This window comes from Mustela nigripes, chromosome 6, assembly GCF_022355385.1.
Source record: "Mustela nigripes isolate SB6536 chromosome 6, MUSNIG.SB6536, whole genome shotgun sequence".
In the NCBI taxonomy this organism is placed as follows: Eukaryota; Metazoa; Chordata; class Mammalia; order Carnivora; family Mustelidae; genus Mustela; species Mustela nigripes.
Window position 1 is genome coordinate 19,998,305 of NC_081562.1, and position 19,037 is coordinate 20,017,341.

A 19,037-nucleotide genomic window follows, 5' to 3' on the forward strand; every position below is an offset into this window, starting at 1 on the left:
GGGCTTATTTCTGGTTTCTCTTTTCTGTCCTATTAATCTGTGTGTCTGTCTCTCTGCCAGTAGTATACAGTCTTGATTTTTGTAGCTTTATAATAAGTCTAGAATCAGGTAAACTAATTCCTTTCACTTTATTCTTATCTTTCAAAAATATGTTAACTATTCTTGTTCCTTTGCCTTTCCATATAAAGTTTAGAATAATCTTCTGTATACCTAAAAAAATGTTGCTTAGATTTTGATAAAATTACACTAAACCTATATATCAGTTTGGGGAGATTTGACATCTTTACTATAATTGAATCTTTGAATCCATGAATATAGTATATCTCTTCATTTATTTAGATCTCTGATTTTCCTTATAACCATTATTTAATTTTCAGTATATAAGTTCTGTGTGTATTTAGTGATATTTATACCTTCCAATTAATAAATTGTTTTAAGCTTTTTAAAAAGACACTTATTTGAAAGAAAGTGTGAGCATGAGTGGGGAGAGGGGCAGAGGGAGAGAATCTCAAGCAGATTCCCCACTGACTACAGGTCCCAAAGTGGAACTCAGCCCCACAATTCATCAGATCATGACCTGAGCCAAAATCACGAGTTGGATACTTAACCAACGGAGCCACCCAGGTGCTCCATAATTTTTTAAAGTAATTTCAGTTAGTTAACATACAGTGGTCTATTAGTTTCAAGTATACAATATAATGATAGTGATTCAATGATGCCATACATTTCCTGGTGTTCATCATGACAAGTGTGCTCCTTAATCCCCATCACCTATTAATCTATCCCACCATCTACCTCCCCACTAGGAACCGTCAGTTTGTTCTCTATAGTTAAAAGTCTGTTTCTGTTAAGGAGGGCACAGGTTGCATGGAGCACTGGGTGTGGTACATAAATAATGAATTTTAGAACCTTGAAAAAATTAAATAAAAAATTTTTAAAAAGAGTGTTTCTTGGTTCATCTCTCTCTCTCTACTTTTTTTCCTTTGCTCCTTTGTTTTGTTTCTTAAATTCCACACGAATGAAATCATATGATATTTTTCTTTCTCTGACTGATTTATTTTGCATAGAATTATACTCTGTAGTTCTAGCCCTGTCATTATAAATGGCAAGATATCATTCTTTTTTATGACTGGCTAGTATTCTCATATATATGAGCTTATTTCTGCATCTATTGAAATGATCATCTAGTTCTTATCCTTTCTCTCTCCTTTTTTTTTTTTAAGATTTTATTTATTTATTTGACAGAGAGAGATCGCAAGTAGGCAGAGAGGCAGGCAGAAAGAGAGGAAGGGAAACAGGCTCCCTGCTGAGCAGAGAGCCGGATGCGGGACTTGATCCCAGGACCCTGATATCATGACGTGAGTCGAAGGCAGCAGCTTAACCCACTGAGCCATCCAGGCGCCTCTTATCCTTTCTCTTATTGCTGTGATGCATCACATTGATTTGCAAATATTGAACCACCCTTGCAACCCAAGAATAAATCCCACTTGATTGTGGTAAATGATTTTTTTAATGTATTGTTGGATTCAGTTTGCTGGTATTTTTTTAAATATTTTTGCACCTATGTTTATCAAAGACATTGGCCTGTACTCTTTTTTTTTGTGGTGTTTTTATTTGGTTTTGGTGTCAGGGTATGCTGGCCTCATAGTGTGAATTTGGAAGTTTTCCTTCCTTTTCTATTTTCTGGAATAATTTGAGAAGAGTAGGTATTAGTTCTTCTTTAAATGTTTGATAAAATTCACCTGTGAAGCCATCTGGACTTCTGTTTTTTGGGGGGTTTTTGATTAATGATTCAGTTTCTTTACTGGTAATTGGTCTGTTCAAATATTGTATTTCTTCCTGTTTCAGTTTTCATAGACTACATGATTTTAGGAATTTATTTCTTCTAGATTATCCAATTTGTTGTTTTTCATAATATTCTTTTATAATCATTTGTATTTCTGTGGTGTTGGTTGTTATTTTTCCCTCTCTCATTTGTAATTTTATTTATTTGAGACTTTCCTATTTTTCCTTCATAAGTCTGGCTAGAGGCTTATCAATTTTATTAATTTTTTCAAAGAACCAGCTCCTGTTTTTTTTAAATCTATTCTACTATGTTTTTAAGTTTCTGTATCATTTATTTCTGTTCTGATCCTCATTATTTCCTTCCTTTTGCTAGTTTTAGGCTTTGTTTTTCTTTTTTCTAGCTCCTTTAGGTGTAAGGTTAGGTTGTTTATTTGAGACCTTTCTTGCTTCTTGAAGTAGGCCTGTGTTACTATAAGCTTCCCTCTTAGAACCACTTTTTCTGCATTCCAAAGGCTCTAAACCATTGTGTTTTCATTTTCATTTGTTTCTGTGTACTTTTTAATTTCTCATTTTGCTTCCTAGTCAACTAGTTGACCCATTCATTGTTTAGTAGCATGTTCTTTTTAATTTAATTTTTTTCAGTGTTCCAAGATTTATTCTTTATGTACCATATCCAGTGCTCCATGCAATTTACACCCTCCTTAATACCCACCACCAGGCTCACCCAACCTCCCACTCTCCTCCCCTCCAAAACCCTCACTTTGTTTCTCAGAGTCCACAGTCTCTTATGGTTCATCTCCCCCTCCAGTTTCCCCCAACTCACTACTGCTCTCCTTCACCCAAAGTCCTTCATGTTATTCCTTATGCTCCACAAGTAAGTGAAACCATATGATAACTGACTCTCTCTGCTTGACTTATTTCACTCAGCATAATCTCCTCCAGTCCAATTCATATTGATACAAAAGTTGGGTATTCATCCTTTCTGATGGAGGCATAATATTCCATTGTATATATGTATCATATCATATCTTTATCCATTTGTCTGTTGAAGGGCATCTTGGCTCTTTCCACAATTTGGCGACTGTGGCCATTGCTGCTATTCAGGTACAGATGGCCCTTGTTTTCACCACATCTGTATCCTTGGGGCAAATACTGAGTATGCAATTGCAGCATCATAGGATAGCTCTATTTTTAATTTCTTAAGGAGTCTCCACACTGTTTTCTAAAGTGGCTACACCAACTTGCATTCCCACCAAGAATGTAGGAGGATTCCTCTTTCTCACCTCCTCTCCAACACTTGTTTTTACTGTCTTGTTGATTTTGGCCATTCTAACTGGTGTAAGGTGGTATCTCAATGTGGTTCTGATTTGAATCTCCCTGATGGCTAAGGATGATGAACATTTTTTCATGTGTCTGTTAGCCATTTGTATGTCTTCATTGGAGAAGTGTCTGTTCATGTCTTTTGCCCATTTTTTTGACATGATTATCTGTTTTGTGTGTGTTGTGTTTGAGGAGTTCTTTATAGATCTTAGATGTCAGGCCTTTGTCTGTAGTGTCATTTGCGAATATCTTCTCCCATTCCATGGGTGGCCTCTTTCCTTCCCACTCTTTCCTTTGCTGTGCAGAAGCTTTTGATCTTGATGAAGTTCCCAAAGTTCATTTTTGCTTTTGTTTCCTTTGCCTTTGGAGACATATCTTGAAAGAAGTTGCTGTGGCTGATGTCAAAGAGCTTACTGCCTATGTTTTCCTCTAGGATTTTGATAGATTCCTGCCTCATGTTGAGGTCTTTTATCCATTTTGAGTTTATCTTTGTGTATGGTATAAGAGAATGGTCAAGTTTCATTCTTCTATACATAGGTGTCCAATTTTCCCATTACCATTTATTGAAGAGACTGTCTTTTTTCCACTGTATATTTTTTCCTGCTTTGTCAAAGATCAGTTGACCATAGAGTCATGGGTCCATGCTATTTAACCTCCATCTATTTGTGGTCTTTCAGATTTTTTTCTTGGGTTGACTTCTGATTTCATAGTGTTGTGGTCAGAAAAGATGCATGGTATAATTTCGATCCTTTTTAATTTGTTGAGGTTTCTTTTGTGGCTTAATATGTGAACTATTCTGGGGAATGTTCCATGTGCACATGAAATAATGTGTATCCTGCTGTTTGATGATGGAATGATTTAAATATATCTGTTATATCCATCTGGTAGTATGTCATTCAAAACCATTGTTTACTTGCTGATTTTCTATTTAGATGATCTGTCCATTGATTTCATGGGGTGTTAACATCCCCTAATATTACTGTATTACTATCAATTCGTACCTTTACATTTCTTATTGTTTAATGTATTTGAGCACTTCCATGTTAGATGCATAAATATTTACAATTTTTATATCTTCTTGTTGGGTTATCCCTGTTATTATTATGTAGTGTCCTTCTTTGTCTCTTGTTAGAATCTTTTTTAATTTTTGTTTTTAAAGATTTAATTTATTTGGGAAGGGAGAGGGAGAGAATCTCAAGCAGACTGTGCTAAACATGAAGCCTGACATGGGGCTCAATCTCACAAACCTGAGAACATGAACTGGAATCAAGTGTCGAACACTTAAACTACTGAGCCACCCAGGTGTCCAAGAATCTTTTTTTAAAGTCTAATTTGTCTGATACAAGTATTGCCTCTCCAGCTTTCTTTTGATGTCCTTTTGCATGATAAATGCTTTTCCACCTTCTCACTTTTACTTTGCAGGTGTGTTTAGGTCTAAAATGAGTCTCTTGTAGGAAACATAGAAATGAATCTTGTTTTTTTATCCATTATGTCACCCTGTATTTTGATTGTAGTGTTTTGTCCATTTATAGTTAAATAATTATTATTTTTTTAAGATTTCATTTGTTTATTTGAGAGAAAAAGAACACAAGTAGGGGGGTGGGGCAGAAGGTAAGGGAGAAGCATATCCCACCACTGAGCAGAGAGCCCAACACAGGGCTCTTTTCCAGGATCTTGGAATTATGATCTGAGCTGAAAGCAGAGGCTTAATTTATTGAACCATCCAGGCACCCCTCACAGTAATTATTGATAGATATGTACTTATTGCTATTTTATTACTTGTTTTGTGATTGTTTCTGAAGATTTTCTCTGATCCTTTCTTGTCTTTCTTTCATGATTTGTTGGTTTTCTTTAGTGATAAATTTTGATTTCTTCCTCTTTATTCTTTGCATATCTATTACCAGTTTTTGATTTGTGGTTACCATTAGGTTTGTATATAACATCTTCTGCATATAGCAGTCTATATTAAGTTGATGGTTGTTTAAGTTTAAACCTATTCTTTACTCCTCTACTCCCCAAGTTTTAGGTATATGTTGTCATATTTTACATCCTTTATTTTGTGAGTTCTTTCACTGATATTTTATAGAAATATTCATTTTTACTGTTTTTGTGTTTCCTATCTTTATACCATTACTTATAGTCTTTCCTTTCTACTCATAGAGTTCCCTTTAGTATTTCTTGCAGGGCTGGTTTAGTGGTCATGAACTCCATTCATTTTTGTTTCTCTGAGATACTCTTTATCTCTGCTATTCTGAATGATAGCCTCGCTGGATAGAATGTTCTTGACCTCACATTTTTCCCATTCAGCATTTTAAATATATATCATGCCCATTCTTTTATTTATTTATTTAGGTGGGCCAATGGACATGACAGTCCTTTCTGACATGGAAAGTTTCTGCTGAGAATTCTGCTGATAGCCTTATGGGGTTTCCCCTGTATGTAACTGTTGTCTTTTGTCTTGTTGCTTTTAAGATTTTTTTCTTTATATTTTACCATTTTAATTACAATCTGTCTTGATGTGGATTTGCTTTTGTTGATTTTGTTGGGGGTTCTCTGTGCCTCTTGGATCTGGATATCTGTTTCCTTCCCCAGATTAGGAGTTTTCAGCTATTATTTCTTCAAATAAATTCTCTGCCCTCTTTTCTCTCCCTTCTTCTGGGATTCCTATAATATGAATGTAACTCTTTTTGATGGAGTCACTGAGTTCTCTAAGTCTATTGTCATTTTTCCTCATTCTTTTTTTTCTCTTTTGTACAGCTTGATTACTTTCCATTACTCTGTCTTCTAGGTATTGATTTATTTCTGTGTTTTTTCCAGTCTGCTGTTCTTTCCATAGAGCATGTTCTTGATCTTGTTTATTGGGCCCTTTATTTCTCCTGTGTTATTCCTTATCTCCATATTAATGCTCTTGCTGAGGACTTCCACTTTCTCAAGTCTAGCAAGTATTTTTATGATCATTACTTTAAATTCTCTATCAGGCGTGTTACTTGTATCTGTATTTAAATCTCTAGCTGTGGGCTTGTCTTGTTCTTTCATTTGGGACAAATTCCTCTATCCTCTCTTTTGTCTAAGTCTCTGGGCTACCTTTTCTGTGTTAGAAAAGTCAGCTACATTTCCTCCCCTTGAAGGTAATAGCTTTATGAAGAAGAGGTTATATACTGGTTGGTAGTATAATGTCACCTGCTCTCCAGGGCCTACACTCCAGAGAGTGTTTCCACGGTGTGCTGCATGTACTTTGCTTACTTTGCTGTTGTGCCCTGGCCACTTTATCCTTCAGATCAATTGTCTACAGATGCTTTCTTTGCCTATTGTGAGAGTATTTGTTCCCTGACCTGAATGTAGGGAATTTTAACTACTGGTACTCTACTCTGCTTATGAAATGAGTCCTGTTGTCACAGCTGCCAAAACTGAAGCCCTGCAGAATTCATGGGTAGGGAGACATGGTGTGGGTAGAGGTTTGGGCCAGTCTCCTGGGGGAGAGGGACCACTGTGCTGGCACCAAAACAAGTTGGGCAGTTCCACTGGAGATGGGCAGTTCCACTGGAGTTGGGGTGGGGGATGGGCCTCGGTGTAAGCAAGTTAGGTAGTGAGTATCAGCACCATACTTGTTCCCACAGGTGGCCCTGTGCTTATGCTGAGGGGCAGTGGAGGCCAGTTATCTTTGTTCCTGGAGGGATCTCTCCATGAATGCTGCCAAGAAGAGCAAATAACCTCCCCATTATGTGCCCCAGGCACTCTTCAGATTGCTATTTCCATGCTGTATGTTCGTAGGCTATTTTCCCTGCCCTCTTTCCAAGAGTAACCCCGATTCCCCTGGGTTCACCTCAAGCCAAACACACTAGTCTTTAAAACTCTACATTTTAAGCCCTGCTGGTTGCAAGAACTCATGAAACTCAGCCCCTTTACTTTCCAAACCAATCGCTGTAGGGAATCAAAATCTTCCCTGTGCGCTTATCTGTCTCTTGCCCTTCCCTGGGACCACAGCTCTCTCTCTACCACAATGGCCAAGATCTATCTCTCCCAAACCACGTCTCCACACTTCCTACTTTCTGCCATGTGGCCTCATCTCTACCTTTAGTTGTGGCATTTGTTGTTCTGCCAGTCTTCAAGTCAATTTCTGGGGTATGTAGGATGATTTGATAGTTATCTAGTTGTATTCGCGGGACAAGGGGAGCCTAGAGTCCTCCTACTCAGCTACCATCTCCCTCCTTATCCCAATATTTAATTTTTTCAAAGTGATTATAAGTGAATATTGTACTTTTAATGTTGGTGTCCATATGTTTGTTAATATGTAGAAATATAATTGATATATGTATATTTGTGCTGGATCCTGAGACCCTGCTGAATTTATTTATTAGTTCTTGGGATTTTCTACACAGATAGTCATGTCATCTTCAAAAAACAAGTTTTATTTCTTCCTTTACAATCTGTATGTATAGCTTTTATTTCTTTATTGCACTGGCTTTAACTTCCACATCAGGTTGAATAAGAGTAGTAAGAGTAGACACCCCTTCCTTATTTCCCAGTCTGGATGAGGAAAATATTTAGTCTTTCACTCCTAGATATAATGCTAGCTGTAAGATTTTAGTAGATGCCCTTTACAAAGTTGAGGAAATTCCCTATTTCAATATTTCTGAGAGTTTTTTTTATGGATGAATGTTGAATTTTGTCAAGTGCTTTTTCTGCCTTGATTGATGTGGTAATACGATAGTCTTCTTTAGTTCTTTGACATGATGAGTTACATTAATTGATTTTCAAATGCTTAACCAGCCTTGCATTCTTGGAATAAACTTGGTCATGGCGTATAGTTATTTTTATATATTTCTGATTCTATTTGTTAATATTTTATTAAGGATTTTTGCATCATGAGAAATATTGATCTGTAATTCTTTTTTTGTAATGGCTTTGTCTGGTTTTGATATCATAGACATTCTAGCTTCATAAAATAAAGTGAGAATAATTAATCTCTATTTTCTTAGAAGATTGTATAAAATTGGTGTTAATGATTTAAAAGTTTGGTAGTTATACTCTAGTGAAACCATCTGGGCCTGGGTATTCCTTTTCTGGGTGTTTTAAAATTATGAATTAAATATCCATAAGTTATAGGGCTATTCAAATTATCTGTTTCATATTGGGTGAATTATGGTAGCTGTATATTTAAAAAATTGGTCCATTTCATCTAAGTTGTAAAATTTGTGTATGGGGAGTTGTTCATAGTATTCCCTTATTCTATGTTTAGTGTCTGCAGTGTCTGTAGTCTGTAGTGTTTGGTGTCTGTAGTGTTATTGCCTGTTTTATTCCTAATATTGGTAATTTTGTCTTTTTTTTTTTCCAGTGTTGCTAGAGGTTTGTAAACATAAAAATTTCAAAAATCTACCTTCTTATTTATTTATTTATTTATTTATTTATTATTTCTGATTTTATTTATTTATTTGACACAGAGAGAGAGACCATGAGAGAGGGAACAGTCATGGGGGCTGTGGGGGAGGGAGAAGCAGGCTTCCCTCTGAGCTGGGAGCTCCATGTGGGGCTTGATCCTGGGACTCCAGGATCATGACCCAAGCCAAAGGCAGATGCCCAACGATTGAGCCACCCAGGCACCCCCTACCTTTTTATTTCACTGATTTACTCTATTTTCTATTTGCAATTATTGCCTTTTGTTCTTTAGTCTTTTCTGCTGTTTGCTTTTGGTTTATTTTGCTGTTCTTGAGGTAGGACCTTAGATTATTGATTTGAGACTTTTCCTCGTCTATAGTGTGTGTACTAATTGCAAAAATTTTCCTGTCAGTATTAATTTAGTTGTGTTCCACGACTTTTCATATTTTTAAGTTTCCTTTGAGATGTCCCTTTGACCTATGAATTGTTTAGAACTATGTTACTTAGTTTCCAAGTGTTCAGAGATTTTCCTATTATTTTTCTGCTATTGATTTCTAGTTTCATTCAGTGTGATCAAAGAGTGCATTCTCTATGATTTTGATTATTTTAAATCTGTTGAGGTCTGTGTTATAGCCCAGGATATGGCATTTTGGTATATGTTCCATTGGCACTTAAAATTGTACTCTGCTGTTAGGTGCAGTGTTCTCTAAGTATCAATTAGATCCTGCTCATTGATGGTGTCATTGAGTTCTTCAACATCTTCTGATTTTCTGTTTAGTTGTTTTTATCAGTTGGTGACAGTGGAATGGTGATTTCTAAACTATAATTGTATATATGTCTATTTTCCTTTTAGTTCTATCAGTTAAAAAATTTTTTTTTAAATTTATTTTCCGTGTTTGTTTCATGTATTTTGAAGTTCTTATTTGGTGCATGTATATTTAAGATTTCTGTGTCTTGGTGAATAATTATTTTGTTATTTATAATATTTCTCTCTGATAATTTTATTTACCTAAAGTATAATTTATATGATATTAATGTAGTTACTCCTACTTGCTTTTGATTAATGGTTGCTTGATACACCTTTTTTTTCATCCTTTTACTTTCAGCTTGCTTATATTAAATTTTAAGTAAGCTTTTTGGAATCAGCATATAATTGGGCCATGTTTTAAAATATATCCTGCCAATTTCTGTCTTTTAATTGGTGTATTAGACCATCTTCTCCACTTAATGTAATTATTGGTATGTTAGGGAGTATGTATGCCATTTTTTGTTTTATGTTTGTTCTTTCTCTTTCCCTCCTACCTTTCTATAAGATACTTAAACATTTTTTAGAATCCATTTTTATTTATCTGTATTGTTTTGAGTTTGCCTCTTAGAATAGCATTTTCAATTGTTGCTTTAGGTATTACAAAACAATCTACTTGTTTTGTCATTTTACCAATTTGAGGAAAGTATAGAACCTTTATCTCCCTTTATGTCTGTTTACCCAGTTTTTAATACAGTTATCAAATATTTACTCTACATGCATTTTGAATTACATTAAAGTATTATAAGTTTTGTTTAAACAATCAAATATAACTCAGGAAACTCAAGAGGAGAAGGAATGCCTATTATATTTAGCCATATATTTGCTTATTTTATTCTTTCTTCCTTCCTGATGTTCCAAGTTTCCTTCTTTTAATAATTTCTGTTCTTTTTAGAAAACTTTCATTAGCCATTCTTTTAGGATATGTCTGCTGGCAAAAATTCTTTATTTCCCTTCATCTGAGGATGTATTGGTTTCCCTTTATTTCCAGAAGATATTTTTGCTGGATATAGGATTCTGTGTCAGCAGTTCTTTTTATCCAGCACTTGAAAAATATGTGCCACTTTCTTCTGGTCCAGTATTTCTGATGATATATTTGCTGCCATTCTAATTATTTTCCCCTACAGGAAAGGTATCATTTTTCTCTGATCACTTTTAGAACTTTCTCTTTGTTTTCAGAAATTTATTTCAGTGTGTCTTGGCATTATTTCTTTGTGTTTGTCCTGTTTGGAGTTTTTGCAGCTTTTGAATCTGTAGGTTTATATCTCTTGTAAAATTTGGGAAATTCATACATTATTTCTTTAAATGCTTTTTAGCCTCATTCTTTTCTCCTCTAGGACTCTCATTACCTGTGTTAGATTTTTTTAGTATACTTGCACAGATCCTGGAAACTCATTTCATTTTTTTAAAGTCCATATTCTCTCTGTTGTTCTGATTAGGTAATTTCTATTGGCCTATCTTCCAGCTCACTAATTCTTTCTTCTATCTCCTCCATTCTGCTGTTGAACCCATCTACCAAGATTTTACCTAGTATTTTTCGGTTCTAATAATTTCCATTTAGTCCTTTATATCTGCTGTGTTTTTGTTGAGACATTTTATTTATTTTTTCTCTAAGACTTTCTATTTTTTAATTTATTTCAAGCACATGTTAATTACTGAAGCAGTTTTATCATGGCTCTCTGACACACCTGGCCCTCCCCATGATCCAGAAAGTTGAAGGTCACTGTTGAGCAAAGCAGGTCCTCCAAACTCCTGCTTTAGACCTAAGGCTTGGGTCCATTCTGGTTTGTTTGCTTGTGGCATACCAGTTGTTAAAATAGTTTGATCTCATCCTGAGTATATGAATGAATGAATGAATGAATGATATCCAGAAGCTCCAAGCTTATCCAACACATCTAAGCCATAACCAATAAAACTCCTCTGAATATGCTTTTCTCCATAGTCTGCATTATTGCTTATTCCTCCATAGTCTGCATTATTGCTTATAACTCTTATTGTGATTGATTCCCTTCTTTCTTTCCCTTCTTATCAATTCTGGCTGAGTATCTGTAGTGAGGTGTCCTAATAGTGTCATCATAACTCCAAGCCAGTTCTTCCTTGCTTCATCTCTAACCAAGGTATTATTCCCTGAAACAGGCTTTTTTTTGGGGGGGGGGGTTATATTCCTTATACCTCTAAAACTGGCTCACAGGTCATACTGTCACAGCCTGCTTCATGGGCCATGTGACTTATTTCATATTTTTCAGTGAAGGCTGTCTTCTTTCCTACTGGGCTTTGGTCAAGAGAAGTTGTGAAATCACTCCCTAGGATTATATTCTGAACCCATATCCTCCTCAAACACTAGTTCTTTGTCAACTCTATCCACACCACCACCACAAGGAAGACTTCTGAATTTTTTTAACCTAGAACTGCCATCTATATCTTATAAAATTTTCTTGACTTGATATTTTTTCTTTGATTTACTGATTCTGTTATCAAGCCCCTGTACTCTGTAGACAATATGTTCTCTAATCCTTCTTTTATGCTTCTGTCCACTCTTAAAAATTAACCATTGGCTTACTGGGAACTCACATCTTTTGGAATTTTCAGGTTTTGCATTTCTCCATTATTCACATTATAACTTTTTTTTCACTAGCATGATTTTGGCATCTATACACCAAAGCAAAGGTTTCAATTAGCCAATTAGATTTTAAATCAAAATGATTTGAGCAATATTTTTTTTAAATAATCATATTTTTCATTCTAGTTCCATTCCTAGGGAATCAAGGATGGCATTGTTTCATTGCCATCTCTGTTCACTTAGCAGTACTTATCCACAGTCTTGTTTTACAGAAGATTTTGAGACTGTCAAAGCACAAAGGAGTGGTGTGATTGATTATTATCACTTGCAGGAACAGTTGGGAGAAGTAGTGTCCTTCTGGGCTTATGAATTCATATAGCTGTTCCTGCTGTGTTGTCGTGACTCTACCTTCTTTATATTCTGCTTCCTTTATTGAAGATACCTGAATGAACAAATGAATAGTTGAGACTGAGAAGCAGAAGCATTCAAGTTCTGATTACCTATTTGTCAATGATAAGGCTGCCATGATTTTTGGGAGGAGATTGATAACTCTAAATCCTCATTCTGATGAAATTACTTTGAAACACTTTAACTTGGTATTTGAGATTGCTAGTTATGACTTTTTATTATTTTTGTAGGCAGCACTCAGCATATTTGGCATGGTTGGTGGACCACTTCTGGGCTTGTTTGCTTTGGGCATTTTGGTTCCCTTTGCCAACTCAATTGTGAGTATAAAGAGTGAATATGTGTAAAACTTACTTTCCCAACTATAGTAGCGGCTTTCTAATTTTTTCTTAATTTGAAAGATATACTTCCTTTGATATCTGTCATTAGTGACTTAATGGCTTAAATTACTCATATTGACTTTGCTGGAATATAAAATAAAGTGCTATGCACTGGGATCCTACATATGTGAAACTAAATGGAAACTGCCAAAATAATATATATTGTGAATATTATATAGCTGAATCATATAATATTACAGTATAACTATATAACTAAGCATATAATAGAATAGAATATATAATGTAAATAAAGGATATTTATTATGAAACAATACATATTATGTTATACATTATATGTAATATATGTTATGAATATTACATAACTAAAGGAAGATTTTTTGTGGATTTATCTTTTTGCCTTTCTTGAAAGTCATTAGGATTTCTATAAACATTTTTTAAATTTAAAATAAGTTAATTAACATATAGTGTATTATTAGCCTCAGAGGTCACTAAACTCTACCTCTAAAAATCACTAGGATTTAAAGAAAGATCAACAGGCTCAGATGTGAAAGAGTTAAAAGCAGTAGAGCTGAGGATACCTGTGAATAGTCAGAGTACAGCAAAGAGAAGTAATAATATAAGCTCCTCACCATCTTGACCAGAGAGTCTATACTCCTGATATTTAAAGCAATAGTTCCAATATTATGGTTCTGTCCTTAAAGGGGTGATCATAATTGGAATAGTATCCAGAATGAGGTAATACCTCTCTTCTACACAGACATTTTTGGGCTTTAAAATACTAAATTTTGTTTGGAATAAATGAAATTGAAATTATTTCTCTGAAAGCCAGGAGAGACTTCACTGGGTAGTCCTGCTATAAGCTGAAGTTCAGGAAAAACTGATAATGTATGTATGGTTGTTTCATACAGTCATAGAATAACTGCAGAACTATGACTTTACATTTAGAATTCCATTTTCTTCATGAGGCATTATGGATTGGTAAGATGACTACTCATAAAGGCCATTACTATTATTATTAATAAGCACTGGATGTTATACACAAACAATGAATCATGGAACAAAAACTTATGCTATACTGTATGGCAACTAACATAACAAACATAACATAAATAAAAAAATAAAAAATAATAATTCTTAAGGAAAATAATTCTTAACAGATGGTAGCCACACTTGTGGTAAACATAGCATAATGTATAGAGATGTTGACTCACTGTGTTGTATCCTGAAACTAATGTAACATTATATATCAACTGTACTCAAATGAAAAATTTTTAAAAATAATTATTCTCAAATAATTGTCATTGAAGTATCATATGAAAAACTAGTTTGGTAGAAATTAATCCCAATGAAAGAATAGTTTGTATCTACCTCAGAATGTTGAAGCTTTGATTAGACTCTTTGCATTATTAAATGCACAGTGGTTTACTGAGTGTCTGAAACATTAAGAAAGACTGATTTGGTTTTTGACATTTACTGCCACCATGGGTTGCCTCCAGAATAGCTATAGCAGACTTGGTTCCATATAACCTTTTCTGGGGAGAAGTGTGATATTATTATTCCTGTCATAGGAGGTGCCTCTTTTAACTATACTCACATTTTTCATCAGCAGAGTATCTACCCTTGCTTTGGAATGGACTTCCTGCCTTCCTCTCTCCCTCCATCCTTCCCTCCCTTCCTCTCCTTCCCCCTTTCCCCTTCCCTTCCTTTGCTTTTCCTCCTCCTTTCTTTTCTCCCTCCTTCCCTCCCTTCCAGTCATTCATTCATTGAATATTTATGAGCTCAACACTGTCCTGGGAATAGAGAACTCTGAATATTTTTGCACTCATGGGATTTATAATTTTGTGGATCTTTGATCAAGCCATGTACAATGCTGAGAAGCAAGTCTGGCTTGTCAACAGTTGGCCACACTACTATCCCAATCTCATATTATTGAAAAAATATTTATTGCACGCCTCCTATATGTCCAGCACTCTAGTAAGTGCTGAGATACCAAAACCAAAAAAATCTAATTCTGCTTTCAAGGTTCACAACTTAATGAAAGAGCTCATAGTGTTTGTCCCCAACATAAATCTTCTGATCTTGTCATCAGCCTTCATCTTATCCCATCAATACACCATTCTTTGTTCCTACCCTATTATTTTGCTTGTTTTTTCCCTTACTTCAAGTATTCTCCCCTGTCTTCTCTATGGGGAGCTGCCCTGTCTGGTCAGTATTCTTTTTTTTTTTTTTTAAAGATTTTTATTTACTTATTTGACAGACAGAGATCATAAGTAGGCAGAGAGGGAGGCACAGAGAGAGAGAAGGAAGCAGGCTCCCCGCTGAGCAGAGAGCCCAATGTGGGGCTCGATCCCAGGATCCTGGGATCATGACCTGAGCCTAAGGCAGAGGCTTAACCCGCTGAGCCTCCTAGGCACCCCATCTGGTCAGTATTCTTAAAAGAAGGGGGAAATTTTCACCACAGAGGAAGAGGCCCACCAGCTCAAGATTCGCTTTTGTCCCCATAATTTGGAACTGGGGTTTAAATTATTCAGGGTCTAGCAGAGCATCTAGACTGCTGGTGAAAAGCAGAAGCGAGGAACCCATTTTCCAAAGATTGAGAAACCAAATGTCTTCAGAGGAGACATCTCTTTTTGTCTTTAGAAATACTTGGTGTGGTATTATGCACCGTTGCAGTCATTTGTGAAAACTGCTTCCTATTTTCCTCCTAGCTACCCTGAAGCACAATTACAATCATGCATGTTGTTAAATATGGGAATAAACTCTGTGTCTGCTTTCCCCTTCATAGTCTTTTGTGCATTTGGCATACTGTTTGTTCACAGATTAAGCAAAAATAAAGGGGACTGTTGGCCTGGGGTCAACCATGTGATTGTTGTAGTTTTTTGGGTGTGAAGAGAGGAGGACGCCAGAAAAGACTGCTAGTCGTGGAAACAGAGTGAAGGAATAGAATTATGAGATTAGAAAAAAAAAAAAAAAAGCAGGTTGAGATAAGGATATGGAAAAGTAATGGAGTTACTGGATCCCCAGGGCTCTGAGATGAGGGACCGCTGGCTCATGCTGCCCTTGACAAGAAGCAAGGATTTGTGGGGAGAGAATGATTTTAGGAGAGAAGCTGGTAAATCTGGCTTGGACCATGCTAAGCTTAACCTTCTGACATTAATTTCTGTCTCAAAGAAAACTACATTATTTTTCTTTTAAAAACATTCTTGTTTTACAGGGAGCAATTGTTGGTTTGATGGCTGGATTTGCTGTTTCTCTGTGGGTTGGGATTGGAGCTCAACTTTATCCTCCACTGCCTGAGAGAACGATGCCACTAATCCTTGAAACCTATGGCTGTAACAGCACACACAATGTGACAAATTGGGTGACAACCACAGAAATGCCATTTTCTACTAGTGCTTTTCAAGCACACAGTGTGGAAAGGTATTGAATTAAGCTTTATAGTGTCATATTTTAAAGAAATGCATGTGACAGATAGAGAACCCCAGTTGCCCAGTTGCTACAATTTTCCCTAATTCTGAAATGGGTAGAGCCCTTGTGGCTTTCTGGCTATAGTATTTTATTTGGTAACAGCAAAAATTGATGTATGTTCTTAATTTTAATAAAAACCTCTGCCTCACTTACAGATCTGGAGAAAAATTGAATAATGACCAAAAAATTCTGTTATGGTTAAATGCTACCAAATATCAGCTCTAGTTGAATAAAAAATCATCTTGGTGAACTAAAGTGTTTTAAAATGAAAAGCAAAATTATAAAAGAAACACTGCTTATATAGGCTTTAAGTATAGTCTTTATAGTCTAAAGCTACAATCATCTAAATATGTTAGGTCATTGCTGTTTGTTTAGATTTAAAGATTCCTGATCTTTAGAGCACTGGCAATGAGTTGCAGCTGTGATCAACTCACTTGCTGGAGTTTTCTGTATGCGGTATACTTTGGGGCTCTGGGTCCTTATTTCATCTGATTTAATGAAATGATGTAGATCTATAGGTAGGTGAGTGTTTTATAATACAGTAGATATAAGAGCAATATTTCTTTAGTGAACAATTAAATGTCTAGCCTTAAAACCTAAACCCTATGGAGATATGCAAGGAATACAAAAATGAGGCTGCTGCCCCCAAATTATTGCCCCCAGTTTCAGCTTTCCTGGAATGAAATCATTAAAGACTCATTCCCTTTGGGTCAAGACGTGCTGTGTCTCCCTTTTAAACTGGAAGCACTCCTGAGAGAAGGAATGTGACTTGTTAATAGTGATTCATGTTCAAATCATGAGTTCCTAACTATGAGAATGCTTGCCAATGGAAATTCAAGGCTGATAAATGTTGGTAGTTCCAGAACCTGAGACATTTTGGAGGGAGGTTTGACTAGGTGGGGTGCCATGGGTTGAGGGGCAGTGAAATGCCGAAAGTGGTTTGGACAAGCATGAAAACACTAATGTTTGTGTGTGGAAGGGGTAGTTGTTGGAGTCAGAAAGGGAGAAAAAAATAATTGAAGGGTACTTGGGAGGACATTCAGGATATACTTCTTGTTTCACAATTTTGCTTAGCATTTGTCCTGATTATGTAAATATCTCTCTTAATTTAAGAGTCTGAGACAAAATAGTTATTTGGATTCTGAAACAAATAAATTAGCTGAAGTTTAGTATGTACCTGGTACCATAATGATTACTTTTATATGTTAGCTTGTTTATAAAATAACAGGTAATAAATAAGAATTTCTAAGAATAAATAACATACTTAGGTCTGGGCTGGCCGTTTATGTAGTATCACAAGAAAGTTGTCCTCTCTTACTCACTTTGATTCCTGCCTTCCAGGAAGTTATAGTTTAGCTGGAGAGGGTGTGCTAATATACACAAAACAATTAATTCAGTAAGCACAGTAAGTATAAAACTAGCACATTGTAAATAGTAATAAATACTTGATGAAGATCTGTTAAAAGAGTGAATATAAACAAAGTTGGAGTGATTAGCATCAAGACTTTAGAGAGGTAGTACTACTTGAAGGATACAGAGGTTGGCTGGAAGGAGAGGGCTTGGAAAGTCACAGAAAATGACCAAAAGGGAAGTTGGACAAGAAAATAAACACTTAAACAATACCCTCTGGTACGTGGTGTTCATAGGTGATCAAGAGAGGCACCCTTCCTGGTAGAGTCAAAGAAACCTTCTTAGAGGAAGATTAATCAGGTGACCAGGGTTGGATAGAAGGGACAGACAGAAGTGGGGCATATTGCTCAGTGGGAAAACAGTATATCCAAAAGCATGAAGGTCTGAAGCCACGTGGTATCTTAGGAAATCATACATAGTTCAGTGTCCCTAGAGTACAAGGGGAATAAACTACACAGCTAAAGATGAAACAAAATACTCTTTGGTTGCCTGGATAACATGTTTCCATTACCTAGATACAGTTTTTATTCTTTAAATTCCTTAATGCTTGATGGGTATACATTGGTAGCCCATCATAGTTTTAATTTGCATTTCCTTTATGATCAACTACATTCAATACCTTTTTTTTTTTTTAAAGATTTTATTTATTTGACAGAGAGAGATCACAAGTAGGTAAAGAGGCAGGCAGAGAGAGTTGGGGGAAGCAGGCTCCCTGCTGAGCAGAGAGCCTGATGCGGGGCTGGATCCCAGGACCCTGAAATCATGCCACCAAGGTGCCCCCATTCAATACCTTTTTATTACATGGGGTGGGTTTTTTGTTTGTTTGTTTGTTTGCCATTTCCATTTGGATATGTACTTTTGTGACTTGGTTGTTGAATTCTTTAATCCAGCTTTAAATGGATTCTCTTTTATTTCTTATTTATTTGAGAATTTGTGATATATTCTAGATAAAATACATATTTTGAAATATTTTTCTCCTGCTTTGTGGGTTGCCTTTTTACTCTTGTAATGATACTATTTTGGTGGTCAGAATTTCTTTATTTTAATTAAGTTCAACTTATAAGACTTTTTTTTCCCTTTCAAGTTTTTATTTAAATTCCAGTTAGTTAACACATTGTGTAATATTAGTTTTAGGAGTAGAATTTATTGATTCATCACTTACATAGAACACCCGTTGCTCATCACAAGTGCCCTCCTTGATGCAATCACCCATTAAACCCATCCCTCCACCCACCTACCTTCTAGCAACCTTCAGTGTTCTATATAGTTAGGAGTCTGTTTTACGGTTTGCTTCTATCTTTTCGCCCTCCATGTTCATCTGTTTTGCTTCTTAAATTCCACCTCTGACCGAATACGGTATTTGTCTTTCTCTGGCTGACTTATTTTGCTTCACATAATATACTCTAGCTCCATCTATATTATTGCAAATGACAAGATTTCATTCTTTTTTATGGTTAATATTCCGTTATGTATATGTACCACATCTTTTTTATCTGTTCATCGGTCAATTGACTTTTGAGCTCTTTCCATAATTTGGCTATTTAGTTGAAAATGCTGCTATGGGGCA

At 35.7% G+C, this 19,037-nt stretch overlaps 1 protein-coding gene across 1 annotated transcript in view; it reads left to right on the forward strand.

Moving 5' to 3' along the window:
* Nucleotides 1-16,019, forward strand: part of SLC5A8 (solute carrier family 5 member 8) — a 46,134-nt gene extending 30,115 nt beyond the window's left edge. The window contains exons 11-12 of the mRNA XM_059404449.1: nucleotides 12,485-12,571; nucleotides 15,807-16,019. Coding sequence (XP_059260432.1) covers nucleotides 12,485-12,571; nucleotides 15,807-16,019 — 300 coding nt within the window. The remainder of the gene's footprint in view (nucleotides 1-12,484; nucleotides 12,572-15,806) is intronic.
* The last annotated feature ends 3,018 nt before the right edge of the window (nucleotides 16,020-19,037 follow it).